We start from the raw sequence: 15,349 nt of genomic DNA, 5'->3' as shown, positions 1-15,349 counted from the left end.
AAATAATAATAACAACAGCAAAAATACCTTAGGAATGAGAACCCAGGGTTGGGTTCAAAATTCTACCAGGACACCTGATGAAGGCTGGAGAGTAAATCAGCCAAAACATTGTGGTGACAACAAACAAGATGAGGACACACATCCGTCCAATGTAAATAGGGTAAATAATGTAAAGCAAAATAAATTGATAAATGGTTTAATTACATTAAATTGATATCAATGAAGTATTTGGGTAGGAACAAATGGAAATCAATGATACATTTTAAGCAGAGATGAATAGCTTCATTGAATGGAAACATTTTTTGTAAGTGGACTGTACATGTATAATAAGATGTCTGTTGAGAAACAATCTGAATTATAATGAAAAAAAGAACAAAAACACCAAAACACTTCTTATATAATTATGTTATGATTTTTTAAAAACTTTTTTGTGTTTGTTTTCCCTTATAAAATTTACAGATTTCTAACTTCACTTATTACTGAACAAATTGACAACAATTCTATTATCAAACTGACTGATTAAAACTATTTCCAAAATCACAAGCTGAATTGTGTTGGCATGCACAAATTCTCTCATGAATGGAAACTGTATATAAAGTTAATCACTACAATTGGTAGGTCTGCCAGAATCTGATTTCCAAGCTTCAGTGAATGGTAGGAGATAAAGATAGATAGATAGATAGATAGAGAGAGAGAGAGAGAGAGAGAGAGAGAGAGAGAGAGAGAGAGAGAGAGAGAGAGAGAGAGAGAGAGAGAGAGAAGGAGAGAGAGAGAGAGAAAGAGAGAGAAAGAGAAAGAGAGAGAGCTTCTTTTAATCTTTTGACTTAAGATAAATAGCCAGATACGTAAATTTTGAGCACATGTTACAGTAGAACTCAAGAAAGTTGTCATTTATAACTAAGTAAAAGTAGAATTTATTTTCAGAAATTATTTATATCAAAGCAATATGAAGTATTTGACTAATCTAAAATTACAAGTGGAAGAAAAAAAAAAAACACTTTATTCTGAATGAACAGGTCAAAAATTTATTAGATATTAACAATATTTTAGATGCATTAGAGGTAGCAGAATCGTTAACACATCAGACATAATGGCACTTCTGATAGGTTACATTCTGAGTTCAAATTCTACTGGCATCAACTTTCATCCTTTTGGGGTTGATAAAATAAAGTACCAGTCAAGTAGTGGAGTCAATGCAATTGACTTGGCCCCTCAAAATTACTGGTCCTGAATGTTGGGTAAGGACTGAAAGAATATGATCATGAATACAAGTGACAGAAATGAAGTTTCTTCAAAGGATCTCTGAAGTAATGTTACTCAACAGAGTGCATAACTCAGAGATCAGAGAGTCTTTCCAGCTTGAGTCATTACTTCAATGGATTGAGAAGTTATAGCTCCAGCACAACAGACATGATTAAAATGTCACAAGAAAGAATTACAATACAGAGTCTTCGAGTCAAGCCAACTGGCAGGAGACCTCTATACAATTGCTTTTTAGAGGACCAGATGGAGGAAGTGCTTGAGGACTCTACCCCAACAACTGCCTTAGGAATAGTGAGCGATGTTGTTTGAAAATTTTAACCTTCTAAGGGATTTTACAATATTCCTAAATAATTATTACAACAGTAAAAAACATTTTTAAAATGATAGATTTAATTAGTTTCTCTGATTTATATTTTAAAATATGTAGCATTGAACTTTCTTAGATTTTTCTGTATCTAAACCATTCTGTTGAATGAAAGAAGTGAATTTTAAAGGTAACATCAAGGTCAGGGAATACAGATTAGTTGCAAATGAATTACTGATAGTCAAATTGTAATCATTATAGATATCCCAGTTCAAGTTGAGTGATAAACTGATTAAGTGTAGAGTGAAGTAACAGATTAGTGGTTGCTTTCTGACAACTTCAGAGAAGAGTGTGGATAATAAAATGTTGAGAAAGAAACTGTAGTTGAATAAATGAAAAATATAAAACAGCAAATTCACAAATTTGAAATAATAAACCCATAGTCAATCTTATGGTTCAGGAAAGAAAGAAAAAAGAAACCTCAAAACGCCCACTTGTTTGCTGTTTATAGCAAAAGCATTACCAAGAAAAAGGAGTTACAATAAAGACACAATTTTGTAGTAATATGAATGTTCCATTGTTTTTCTTTAAAAATAAACAAATCTAGTATATTCATTCGGTAAAATACTAATTAGCTAATTGAAATAATTTTTAATTGTAACCAATGGAAAGTCAATCTGAGTCATTTCTTGAGGGACTGTGTCTTGCTTATACATTTCACTTTCAGTTTTATATCTATGGTTTGATCCCTTTTCTGACACTGAATACTTTACGGATTGTATTGGATATAATTTCAACATGCACCAGCACTAGAGATGATGTTACATTTTTGATAAGACTAAAGCCCTCTTGACTGTACATTGTTTCCACTTGATCATCAACCCATTTGCAGAGTGTACTGACTACATTTTATTGTGGCACCAGCACCAGTGAGGTAACCTTGTACCTAGCAAGATGAAAGAGTCTACACTACTCTATGTTGTCTTCATTTGTTCAAGTCAATGTAACCAAAAGGGCAGATTAAGAGAAAGAGTGATAGAAGGTGAACAAGGTGAGGCATTAAAGGAAGTGGAAGAAATATTACTGCTTTTGCTTTAGATAGTACTCTTGCTGGATAATTCAATGAATAGATTCTGGCTGGACAAATTTATATTAATTGTTTTATTTTTTTTTAGAATTTCAATCAGAAAAAGAAGATACTCTTTCGCATTCGGATTACTCTGTCAAATATAATGCTCATTTATTCACTTTGTTTGCATTTAGAAATCATTGGTCCTCCTTTGTTCTCTATGGAGCAGAAACGTAGCACCTCATGCAGACCCTGGCAAAGGAGATTGATGGTTTTGATAGCAGAGCTCTGAGAACCATTGAGAACATTAGATGGTGCCATCACATTTCCAACGAAGAGCTATGTGCATGTGCACATCAGCTCACAGCCTCCCACCTCATAGCCATCCACTACATTCACTGAAACAGACAAGTCTTCCACTTCCTGCCAGATCATCCTATCAAGGCCTTACACTTGTTTGACACAGAAACTGCAGGCCGGAAGAGGCCCTGTGGCATGCCCTGAACTAGATAGCTGGACGTGAGTAAGGAAGATCTTTAGAGGCCTGATGTCATCTTGGAGGATGTAGAAGGGCTGGCATGGGTCTGCCAGCAATAGGGGTCACTGGCAGGTTTGGTTGGCTCTACACATGATGACACCTCTGGGATCACTAACCTGGAATGACATCAGCTCCATTGAGCAAGAGCACAATTGAATAATTGAGTTAGTTTTGAATTAATCATGCATTATTTTGCAGCTTTGAAATTTTGATGAAATGATTGTTTATTTTTAGAATGACATTGTAGGATAGGTGTGAAAAGCACCATCTGACCAGTCTGAATATAAAACCAGCTGAATATTTGGGTTGAATATGACCTATTCAAATGTTAAAGAGTTTATAGAAACTTAGGAAAAATTACTTCTGAATTTGTCTTTTGAATCATAAAATGTAACTTTAGAAATTTCTTTATAATTGATATCTCATCATAAAAATAATTGGAGTTCAAATGATTTATTAATGGACCAAATATTAAAATTTAGAGAGTTGAATACATATTACACATTTCGTCATATAAATAAATATTTTATGGTTTACAAGAATAGATATTTATAGTTGTTTTCAAAGTTGAACAGCAAAAATGGCAATAGAAGACACATTGTTTATTGGAAATAATAGAAGCTTCCAGGAGCAGAGGAATTCTATATTGCTCTATTAACAGCAAGCTGTAGCAAAAGTCAAAAATCAATTCAACAAAACAAAACAAACAGCAGCTTCAGATCTATTTCTGAATAAGCATTATAATAATAATAATAATAATAATAATAATAATAATAATAATAACAACAACAACAATAACAACCACTTTGGACAATGTATGAGATGGAGTGAATTAAAATGAGTAACAATGACAGTGGCAGTGATGACAATGGTGGAGATGATGATTATGATGATGATGATGGTTTACAAAAACTTGAAACTTGGCAGCAAACATTGAGAGCAGCAGCAGCAGCAGCAACAGCAGCAGTAGTGGCAGTTTGAGCAGATGCAGTTAATACCGACCTAAAGGCAAATGTGCCGTGACTGTGAAGAGCAGAGCTAAATGTTAGATATATATGTATATATATATATATATATGGAACAAGAATGACCCTTACCTCATGACATCCTTGCTGAAGCACAGTGCAATAAAAATGGTGTAATGCTAATCAAGAATATAAAGCTTCAAATACAGCATAGAAAATAATTTATTTTTCAAAAATAAAATTGAAAAAAATATTTAAATAAAAAAAACCCTAGAGATTATAGTGCTGTAAATCTGAAATAATTATTATAAAACATTGAAGCTAACTTAAAATAAATGTTTAAAAAAAGATTATTTCTTTCATGATGTATATTTATGTAAAAAGCGAGCAAAACAAATGAAATGTGTATATGAAAGACAAAAAAAAACCCCATTCATTCATATTGCAAAAACAAAGTAGAAATATAAATTGTATGGTGTATAATAATAATAATAGTAATAATAATAATAATAATAATAATAATAATAATAATAATAATAATAATAATAATAATAATGATGATGATGATGATGATGATGATAATAATAATAAGCAACTTTCAGCTTTGATTTTTCTGAAATAAGATGCAAGCCCATTTGAAATAATATTAGTTGCTGGTGCGAAGAACCTAAATAAAAATGGTGAATGAATGTTTGTTAATCAATGAGATGGCTTTTACTGCTGGATGCAACATTAAAATGTTTGTTTGTAGTTACAGGAGCTGCTTCATTCCAGAAATATGAGTAGTATTCTAAAATGGATCATACTGATGTCTTGTTGAGGAACAACAAGTGTTCAGAGCAGAAATATTTTCTGGTCCTGAAGAGAAAGCTTTATTTTTGTGAAGCAGTTTAACAATATGATTGTTTTAAATGTTTAAATGTTTACACCCCTTATCATTAAAATTCTGTATGAAACTAGAAGGTCAATAGTGCCATATGATGATCCAGTGTTAATTCTGTTTATATAAGGAGTAAAAAATTCATATTGAACACTGTTTAAATGTTTAATTAGAATTCACAAAGACTGAAAAAAAAATACACTCTTATCAAAAACTCATTAAGAATATCTCTAACATTAATTAAAGTATCTAAAAATAAGAGGATAGAAATAAAAGTAAAATAATATATATAAATTTCCTGCAGTGGCTGTTTGAAATACAGACAACTGATGAAAGCCACCAAGGAGATAAGCATGGCAGCTGAAACTAGCTCGAGATGACTATGGTTGACAAGACCACAGTTGGAACCCTTCGGCAGGTGAAGACTAATTCACCCTTCACTGTTCCATTCAGGTGAAGTGTACAGGCTAAGGAACAAAATGCTTGTGACTCTGAGGTTCCTGCTGATGTTAGAGAAAAGTTTCCAACAATGTACTGCATCAGAAGAGCTTGCAATATCTGAGTATCTCCTGCAGTTTCTGCATGGAGTGAAGCATCTCCAATGTTTATTTCACTCATATTATTAATAAAGGACAAGTTTTACAATCAACTATCATTTAAACATTTTGAGTGTTGTTATTTATGTTATGAAATATTCCAAAGACTTTTTATAACATTTCTTCCTAACCCTTTTCTATTTTCTGTTTTAACTCATCAGATTTACATACTCATTAAATTTTGTTTAACCCCAGATCAAGTTTGATTGAGTAGATCTTTGATCAAAGGCATTCCAACTATTGGTTAAACATTTCCTCTAGTCTATCTATTACTATATTATCATTTCTTTTTTTAGGATCCATACATACAGGCTTATCCTTTACAAGTGCCAGTGCCATGTAAAAAGCACTCAGGACAAAGTGATTGGTATTAGGAAGGGCATTCAACTGTACAAACCATGCCACAACAGACAGTTTGGAGTCTGGCCAGTCCAATTGAACCATCCAACAGACATTAAACAATGATGATGATGAAGTTTTGGTACGATTTGAAGCAGATTTGACTACTATATCTATCAGGTTGAGTAACCATGTAGATATCATACTGGCTGATTCTCTGCTCAAAATTGTAACCAACATTAAGTCCAAAAATTTAGAACACGATGTCTAAGAACAAAGGTGAGGTGGTTATTTATAGAATGCCATTTCAATAGTACTTTAATTGGTTAACCTCATGTCACAAGAATACACAAACAGAACTAACTGGGAGTACTTAATATCAACATAAACTTTTAGTTGAATAGGTTACTCCAGATTAGTTGCTTCAATGATGACTTTCACATCTCCAAATTTACATGTGAAACCCAGTTGATGTATTCGCCATTAGTTTTATAGATTGTTCCCATCAGGATCAAAATAATCAGACAGTACAACCAAGGGTGTAGCTACAGTAAATAGCACCCAGAGCAAGCATCAAAATTGTTCCCCCACACCCAATTGAAAAGTGGAAACTTGCATAGAAAAGGAGTTTAGTGGCATGGATGGTGATAAGCAAAACAAACCATGCCTGAAAAGGTTTAACGTTTGTTTAATAGCTTAATTAGAAAATGATCTTGGTCAAAATTGCACTCCTCTCAAAGTGGTGCCCAGGGCATGTGCCCTGCTTACCCAACTCTAGCTACGCACCTGAGTACAACACAAGGTGGTTAGTGTATTGTGGGTATATTCGACATCCTTGATATATATAGAGAATCATAATATCTCTGTTGATGTAGATTAACTTTGGCCTGCCATAAACTAACCTCAGCTGATTTCTATATACTTTCTGTTTGGATGATAGAAACCGGGCAGTGGTTGAGTAGGGTCCCCAACCAGGTTTTACTGGTTCTGAACTTGTAGCTGGGCGGATGCTCTCTACACTCACCACACAAGGCTTCATTAGCACTGAAGTTCACTTTTACTAATATATAGAAAGGTGTTCTTGATTATAGCCATGAGATAAAGGATGCTCTATCAGTTATTTGTTTAAAAGGCCTGACAGTATTTGTGTTTCTCATATGATGGTGCTGTTTGTGAATGGTCTTCTCTCAGTGGACAAGAAGTGGAACAGTTGCACTTATTATTGCCACAACATCAAAGATATAATTAAATGACACTAAATGCAATTGACATCATTTCATTTTACTGGTTGTCAGTATTCATATAGTCATTATATGTCCATGCTGTGAATGGTATTCAGTTACACTATAGTATAAGGCCATTATGGATGTTCTTACAATAATTTGAGATATTTCCCAGAATATCCAAGCTAAATTTCTGATCAGTATGTTCCTCTTTTTTTTATATTTATGCAATGTTTTCTAGATAATGTCTGAATGTTAACTGTAAGAAAACTATTAAACTTTTAACACTTTAAACGCATCTCTGAGTTTAGCCATTAAGCCTCACTAGCATTTGTTCAGTTGCTTTTTCTTATTACTTATTTTACTTTATTATTATTGATAAGTTTTGATAATGAAACAAGAATATATATTATAAATTTGCAAAATTTATTTATTATCCTTCATTTCTAAAACATAAATCATGTATAATGATAAATAAGTTCATTAGAATATCAGTTTTTAAAATTTCTTTAAATTTATACTGTGTACCAATAGTGATACATGATGCAGGTTGGATCAGTTACCCGTGTACTATATATGACGTACGATGTGGTTAAAATGTAAAAACATGTGAAAAACTACAATTTGTTAAAAAAAATTCTATGTAATTAAATGCTTAATGTTTACTGAAACTTATAGAGCTGGATTCAAATTCTCTTAGGATCAAAATCTGTAATGAAATGGTCATATAATCAGAAGAAATGCCTCTCATTCACTTAGCACCTTGAACATGAGGTTAAATTCCAATGCAAATGTGACATCTTCTGATATATTGAGAGCGATAAGAAAACAACAAAAAACAACTTAACCAAAATAGTGTTAGGTTAATAAGAAAAGATAAGCACAATAAACCTTGGAAGCATTGAGAATCAGAAAGCTGATAGAGAAAAGTATGAGAAAATACTTACCCTAACCAACAACTTTTTTGAAACTTTACTGAAAAGTCTGTCCAGTCTGCGGAGTATGAGAATTAAAGCAGGCCGAATTTGTTCTTGGGACCAGTCAGTTATTGGCAGGACATGGACCATGTAACTAATGAATAAAAAATACAAGTCAACAATCATTTGTCACATTTGCAGAGGAAAACAAGTACTTGTATATCTTTTCAATGTCAAAAGAATTTACAAACTTTTGAGAAAACATGAAATAATTCTTTTTTGGAACAGTAGATCTTGATGCACATAAAGCTACAAATAATAGCATGTAAATATTGAGTTGTAAAACCTGTTTGGATATAAAAAAGTTGAAGCCTTTGATTTTTTTTTGCTATTCAGAAAAGTTTTTCAACCCAATACTTACATGCTGTTTTTTATACCTGTGTGTGTGCTTTGAGATCTGTTTAAAGAAAAGAATGTATTTTTTTGTTAGTAATTTATTGTTATGTCTAACAAAAATGGTTTATTTCACATAGACTGAGGAAACTCATCCTCAGAGTTGAATCTGTCTCTAAACTGAGCGGTTATAACAGAAAGAAATCAGTTAAAGGCAACCAAGTGTCAGCCAGTGTTGTTTCATTGATGGATCACAATCTAATGATAACAAAAAATATAGATAGAAAGAAAAAAAAACAATAAATTATTTTAATTATTTTTACTTCATGTGGTGTTAAGCAAATGCTGAGCTGAGTTTTAACTTCATTTCAACTCCTAAACAGAGCCATTATACCAACCTGTGGGTTTACCTGTCGTCAGTAGCTTGAACAGGGGAGAGGATTTGCAACAGTATTTTAGCATCAATTCTTTATTGGGAGTTACAACTATGCAATGGTTACAAAATATTTTCATTTGTAATAACTTTAGCTTCCTCACCATTATTAGTTACCCATATCTTTAGAATGTGAAGGTGCATGGCCTATTGGTTAGGGCATTGCACTCAGGATTGCTAGATCATGGGTTCGATTCCTGGGTCAGATAACATATTGTGTTCTTGATTAAAACACTTCATTTCATGTTGTTCAAGTTCACTTAGCTGTAAAAGGGTAACCCTGTGATGGAATAGACTTCTGATCAAGGGGAATGTTGGCCTGCTTGCCTAGCCAGTGGGGTGGAGTCATTCAAAAGCTAAAACGATCTGAAGCACATTGTGATCAACAATGTATGACAACATCCAGTAGTCTGGTCAATACCATGATTTCATGATATTGTGACATCCTCAGAATAAAGAGATAACAATAAAGGAAAAGGATATTTTGTGTATCCACATCTAGTGACAAGCATTTCATTGTATTATGGATAAGACACCAAACTTTCTGTTTTTTTTTTACTTATTCCTGCAGTAGAACAAGCAAATATGATTAGAAAAGAAAACTGAAAGGAAACCAGTGGATTGTTGTGCCACCATTCTGTAACATAACTCTGTACTTAACCAATTCATCTCTCTACTAGAATTGGTATTTATTTTTATAATGACTAGTTTGACTAAGCGTAATGAAAGTTTATATATAACACTGTGTAACAAAATTGTGATTTTGGGGGGGTTTTGGTCAGTAAGTATTATTTCCTATTTGCTTTCTATCTAGACATAAATGTTTTGAAACTGACCTATTTTCCATTACATTTCAGACAGATTCAGGGCTGAGTTGCTGAAGCAGACATGTTATAACAATACCACAGATTTGCTTGACAATATGTGCATCTCTGATCATTTGCAGAAGTAGTGGGGGAGCATCGTAGTCATGTGCTGAGAGGGGTGCTTTAGGGTTTGAATAAATATAACAAAAGCAAAGTTTGAAGGAAATATTAGCCATTTTTCATACTTTCTAGGGGTAAGCAAATAGGAAATAACAGATGCTACCCAAGGACAAAATCGTGTTACACAGTGTAATAGTTAAATAAATACATATAATATATATCAGTTATAAAGTCAAATATATGCTAAGTTGGTTCCAGATAGAAAATATTACAAAAACCTAAACCATTCAACATACCTTTGTAATCCCGGGCAAGATATGCTGTAGGGGTCATATGGAGCTAGCTTCAATAATGTATGAGCAATTTCAGCAAGGCGCTGGAGAATTAAAATAAATATATAAATAAATAAAAATTATTGAGATTAAATTTTTAAGAAATACATTTGGGACTGTGTGGTTAAGTAGCTTGCTTTGCAGTCACCTGGTTTCAGGTTCAGCCCCACTGCATGGTACCTTGGGCAAGTGTCTTTTACTATAACCCTAGGCTAACAATGCCATGAGAGAGGGGAACTGTGTGGAAACCCACCATATGAGTATATGTATATATGTGTGTGTATCATCATCCTCGTCATTTAACATCTGATTTCCATGCTGGCATGGGTCGCATGGTTTGACAGGAGCTGGCAGGCCAGAGGATTGTGCCAACCTCAACTGTCAGCTTTGGCATAGTTTCTACAGTTGGATACCCTTCCTAATGCCATATATGTAAAAGTGTGTATGTCACCCAACTGTTTCAGAACAGGTGTCAGCTTGTTTATATCACTGAAATGTAGCAGTCCAGCAAAAGAAATCAATAGAATAAGTATCAGACTTACAAAGTAAGTACTTGGATTGATTTATTTGTTTAAATCCTCTAATACAGTGCCCCAACATGGCAACAGTCCAATGACTAACATAAGTATAAGACAAAAGATATAGTTCAATTTTCCTGATGACAACTTGTAAGATTTACAAGGTAAAGCAATTCTAAGTAGATCTTCTGCCTAGTTCTTCACTTACATTATGTGTTTTAGAGTCAAATAGCTCAGGTGGTTTATCAGCAGGACGGAGTGAGGGGTCAGCCTTCTTTTTTCGCAATTCACGTAGACGGAAGTGACAGTTGGAGAAAAACTCAGAGGAAATGAATAGCAAGGTATCTCGGGGTTTACGAAATTCCTGCTTGGCATCAACATCATCATCAGGCACATATCCTTTCTTTCTGCCATCATCTCCAACACGGCTGAAGACATAAAATATAAATAAAAACATAAAAGTAATATTAATGATTTCATAATAAAGTACAAGGAAGGGAACTGATACTGTGTGATGGTTTCATGTCTTTCTTACCAGAGTTAGCAGATTAAGTGAAGGGAATTGCTCTGGTGAAAAACCAGCAACAGGTTTGCAGACGTGACTCACTGGAAGCTCACCTGTTGTTTTGTGGTGCATGTCACATCATTAAATATTATTAAGATTTTTCTACACCACAATACTAATTTAAGAACAGAATAATTATTTTGATCTTTTACATAATGTAAGTATAATTTAAAGTATTTTCATATCTTAAAGTTACTTTTATAACTGGATGTTATTTGTAAGATTCATCATTGCTCAACAGAATGGGAATATTTTACAATAAATATAGATTATGGCAAGTAATAATGTGTTCCATGATACCCAACATGATGATGATGATATATGGAAGCAGTTAAATTGATAAAGTTTGATACTAGTTTTTATTTGTGTTCTTTTTCTAGTAATTTTGTTTTGAAATTTCAAATTAATAAAATTGAAATTGAAGTAAAAATAAATAGATAAATAAAAATATTGAAAAGAAAAAAATCAAAATTGAAATTTGAACTTAAATCAAAATTTAATGAAAAAGCAGAATTTTTTTTTCAACGTGGATCTATAAATGTCTTTAATTGTTCATTGACTTATCAACCACTAAATCACTGATTTCAGCTAATGAAAAAATATGTCCATTTTAACTTTAAATTTCAAATCTCCCATCAAACAGATTGAAAAATAACATAACTCAAATCAGACTTCACATTTCCAGTTTGAACCAGTGATCTATAGCTTATAAACAGATATAACTGTATCTCTTTCTTGATAAAATTTCAAACAAAAAAAAAAAAAGAAAAGAAAAGATAATCAATGTACATGGTTTAAACAGGCATACAGCCTTCAGTTTATAGTAGAACTAAGAATGTAGGATACTCATATTCATGCCTTTTCCAAGCAATTCCAATTAGCAATCAAAATGAAATTACTGACCCAATTTGCTATCCACTAAGCACCTACTACAGACAGTAAAATTATATGAAATCAATATATAAAAAAATGTACAAAATCCTTAGGAGCTGTAAGCTTTTGGCCGGTTTAGACTGCAATCCAATTTATGTTCAATTTATTCATCTTTATGTTAGGAGAGTAGGCAGTGGCCTTTACAAGGCCTTTGAGATTGATGGAAGACAGAGAGAAAAAGGTATCCTCAAACTGGAGATCTAGTTTGAATGCTTGCAATAAAGTGGACTCCACTAAAGGTGCTCAAGATGTCAGGAAATGATGTTAAACTGGGTGAGGGTTTAGATCTACCACCCAAGTAGAACACTATATACTAAGATTCTAGAGGAATGAGGGAAATGGGAAATTGTGATACTTTTGTCTTTTACAAATGTATTAAATAGAATAAGTAAAATAGACTGAACTAGTATTGAATGAAATGCTAAAGCACCTATCTGATGCCTCGCAGTATTTCTTCCTTTCTCCATAGTCTCTGTTCAAATCTGACCAAGGTCACTTTGCTTTTCATCTTTGTAGGGTTGATAAAAATATACTAATTCAGGACATTGGATTTGATGGGGCTGTACATAGAAGGCAAAATACTAAGACAGATACTGCAAGACATCAAGTTTAACATTCTTACAGTTCCACCAATCCAACGTCCAAGATTGGTACATTTTTATTGACCCTGTAAAGATGAAAAGCCTTGGCCTTGGCAGGATTTGAACTCAGAGCACAGAAAATAGGAACAAATACTCAAAGTATTCTTTCTGGTGTTCTAACAATTCATCCCATGCTAGATTAATTTATTTTACTTATGCTTCTTCTAAAAGGCATAAACATCACAATTTCCCATTTCTCTCATTCCTCTAGAATATTAGGATGTAGTGAACCAAGAAACCAACATTTAAGCTTGGTTATAAATGATTTCCTGTTCTAAATCAATTTACTGGAGAATTCATTTTGCAGACCTGGTATGAGATTCTTCTTTATCATCATAATAATATCCAGATGTTTGTGTGGAGAAGTTGGTATGATTCTGCATAGGTTTCATGCTTGCATTTACAACCTCCATGTGACGCTGTGGAATACTCATATTTCTGTCAGAGAAATTAGAGAATGAAAAAAAGGGAAAAAAAAAAAGAAGAAAATCACTGAAAATCCCATAGCTGGATAGTAAAAGAGTGACAAATCAATTAAATATAGTTTCTGATTGAGATACAACACCAACAATTATAAGGGGAAGGTTAGTCAATACTACTGACCCCAGTACTTGATTGACTCCAAAGGGATGAAAGACAGTTGATCTCAGCAGGATATGAAACCAGAACATAAAGAATCATAAGAAAAATTGTATGGTATTTTGTCTGATGCTCTAACGATTCTGCTAGTTTGCTGCCTTAGTTAACTAATAATAAAATTAACTAAAACCAGTGTATGTTTTTATTGTCAGAATGAGTCCCCTAAAAGACAATAGTGTCATATAAGAAATGTTGAAAAATACTCAACACACAAAATAAAAAACGTTAACATAGTCATCAGTATATCATAGTGTAAATATATCACAAAAGGCCAATTTACTGAGATATTTGTCCTGAGGTAATATCTCTTATAGAAGTGCTGTGTTTTAAAACACAACATATATTGGTAGTAGATCAAAATCATCCTAGCTGTAGATAAGAATGCTAGATGTATTTCTGCCTCATTGGGCATTGTCAATAGTGTGTACTCACGGCCAACCATTGCCAAGATAAAATTTGTCAATATTGATATATTTTGTGTTTTTAAGCTTAGCATAATATTATCTCAGGATAAATGCTGGAATAAACCTGCCTTTTACAATGTATCTATATTAAGTATGATGCACAGATGACTACTTTAATCTAATACTGCTTCTGTTACATATAACAGATTTGTACAAAACACAAACGTTTTCATCTATTTTTGAATCAAACATTTATTATTTGTATGGATTATCGGAATAAATATTTCACAGCTGGGTGTAATAAAATCACACTGCTATGAAACTGGTTAACTTTTGAAACTGAAAATTTTAAAACTGCAATTTAAGTTTAAAAATGAACAAAAATTAGAAAGGAAAATAAGAAGCAAAATCTAATAATGAAAGGAATAGAATAGAACAAAAATTATATTGAGTTGAAAAGAGAGGTTATTATACCTTGTGAATATTTCACATGAATTAATCAAGGCTCTTATTGAGATAGCTATATTGGTAATAGCTTGGATCTCTGCTTGAGCTGCACTCAGGCTTTCTTTCTGCGTAGTTCCTTCCTTTAGATGTTTCAAAAATCTTGGCACAACTACTTCCAGGACAATCTGAGAGAAATCATTATACATGCATTTAAATATGAGAATATAAACTTGTGTGTGTGTGTGGAGGGGGTGCAAGAGTGTCTAAGTATGGATGGATATATTGAATGAATGTTCTGGTTATTTCTCTTTTCCTCATCTCTCATGTACATCAATACACACACTCATGCATGCACGAACACGCAAATACTCATGTTCAATTTGAATTTGATCATAAACAGCTATTAAATTTATTTATAATTTTATAAGAAAAAACAAAAAAAAATGATTTTCTTGTAAATATTTTTCATAAAACTAGTTTAGGTTGTGTAATATTTTAGATCAATATTTCCCAATCTTGTGGAATATTTAAAATACATTCATGCCTCAGGAAACAACAACATGAAAATATTATTAACTATCTTTATTAATCTTTCTCTTTTACAGAGTTAAATTTCATAAGAGATGCCTGTGTAGCTGTGTGTTTAATAAGATTGCTACGGACCCATGTGTTTAGGGATGTTGTTGGCTGGTTTCCTCTTTCACAATACTTTGTGAGAGAAATTTGGTAGGTGGAATTGGAAGAAGCCTGTTGTGTTTGCGTGTGTTTATGCATGTGTGTGCATGCATGATTGAGTGAATAAGCTCCTTGTCTTGGTATGTGCATGCTGACTAGAGGCAAAGCCTCACTGTTCATATAAACGGTGTTGTTTGTTTGTAGTCCACCATAGAAGTATGTCTGAGATTCTTGACAGGATTTGAAGCATGCATTTACTATAAACCAATCTATTACTATTTGTATAAATAATAACATTTATTTGCAATCCATCATAAAAGCTTGTCTAGGCTGTTTGTTGTTTGATAGA

The 15,349-nt window shown here is 32.8% G+C and overlaps 1 protein-coding gene across 1 annotated transcript in view; it reads right to left on the bottom strand.

Annotated features, from left to right (window-relative positions):
• Nucleotides 1-15,349, bottom strand: part of LOC106882437 (protein unc-80 homolog) — a 281,073-nt gene that overhangs the window by 55,722 nt on the left and 210,002 nt on the right. Inside the window, exons 44-49 of the mRNA XM_089347637.1 lie at nucleotides 14,353-14,510; nucleotides 13,145-13,273; nucleotides 10,905-11,124; nucleotides 10,143-10,222; nucleotides 8,125-8,248; nucleotides 4,272-4,286 (exon numbers count right to left, since the gene is read on the bottom strand). Of these exons, the coding sequence (XP_089203763.1) occupies nucleotides 4,272-4,286; nucleotides 8,125-8,248; nucleotides 10,143-10,222; nucleotides 10,905-11,124; nucleotides 13,145-13,273; nucleotides 14,353-14,510 (726 nt within the window). The remainder of the gene's footprint in view (nucleotides 1-4,271; nucleotides 4,287-8,124; nucleotides 8,249-10,142; nucleotides 10,223-10,904; nucleotides 11,125-13,144; nucleotides 13,274-14,352; nucleotides 14,511-15,349) is intronic.

This window comes from Octopus bimaculoides, chromosome 2 (genome assembly GCF_046866305.1).
Source record: "Octopus bimaculoides isolate indiv1 chromosome 2, ASM4686630v1, whole genome shotgun sequence".
Lineage (NCBI taxonomy): Eukaryota > Metazoa > Mollusca > Cephalopoda > Octopoda > Octopodidae > Octopus > Octopus bimaculoides.
This window is presented reverse-complemented; position numbering and strand designations above follow the sequence as displayed.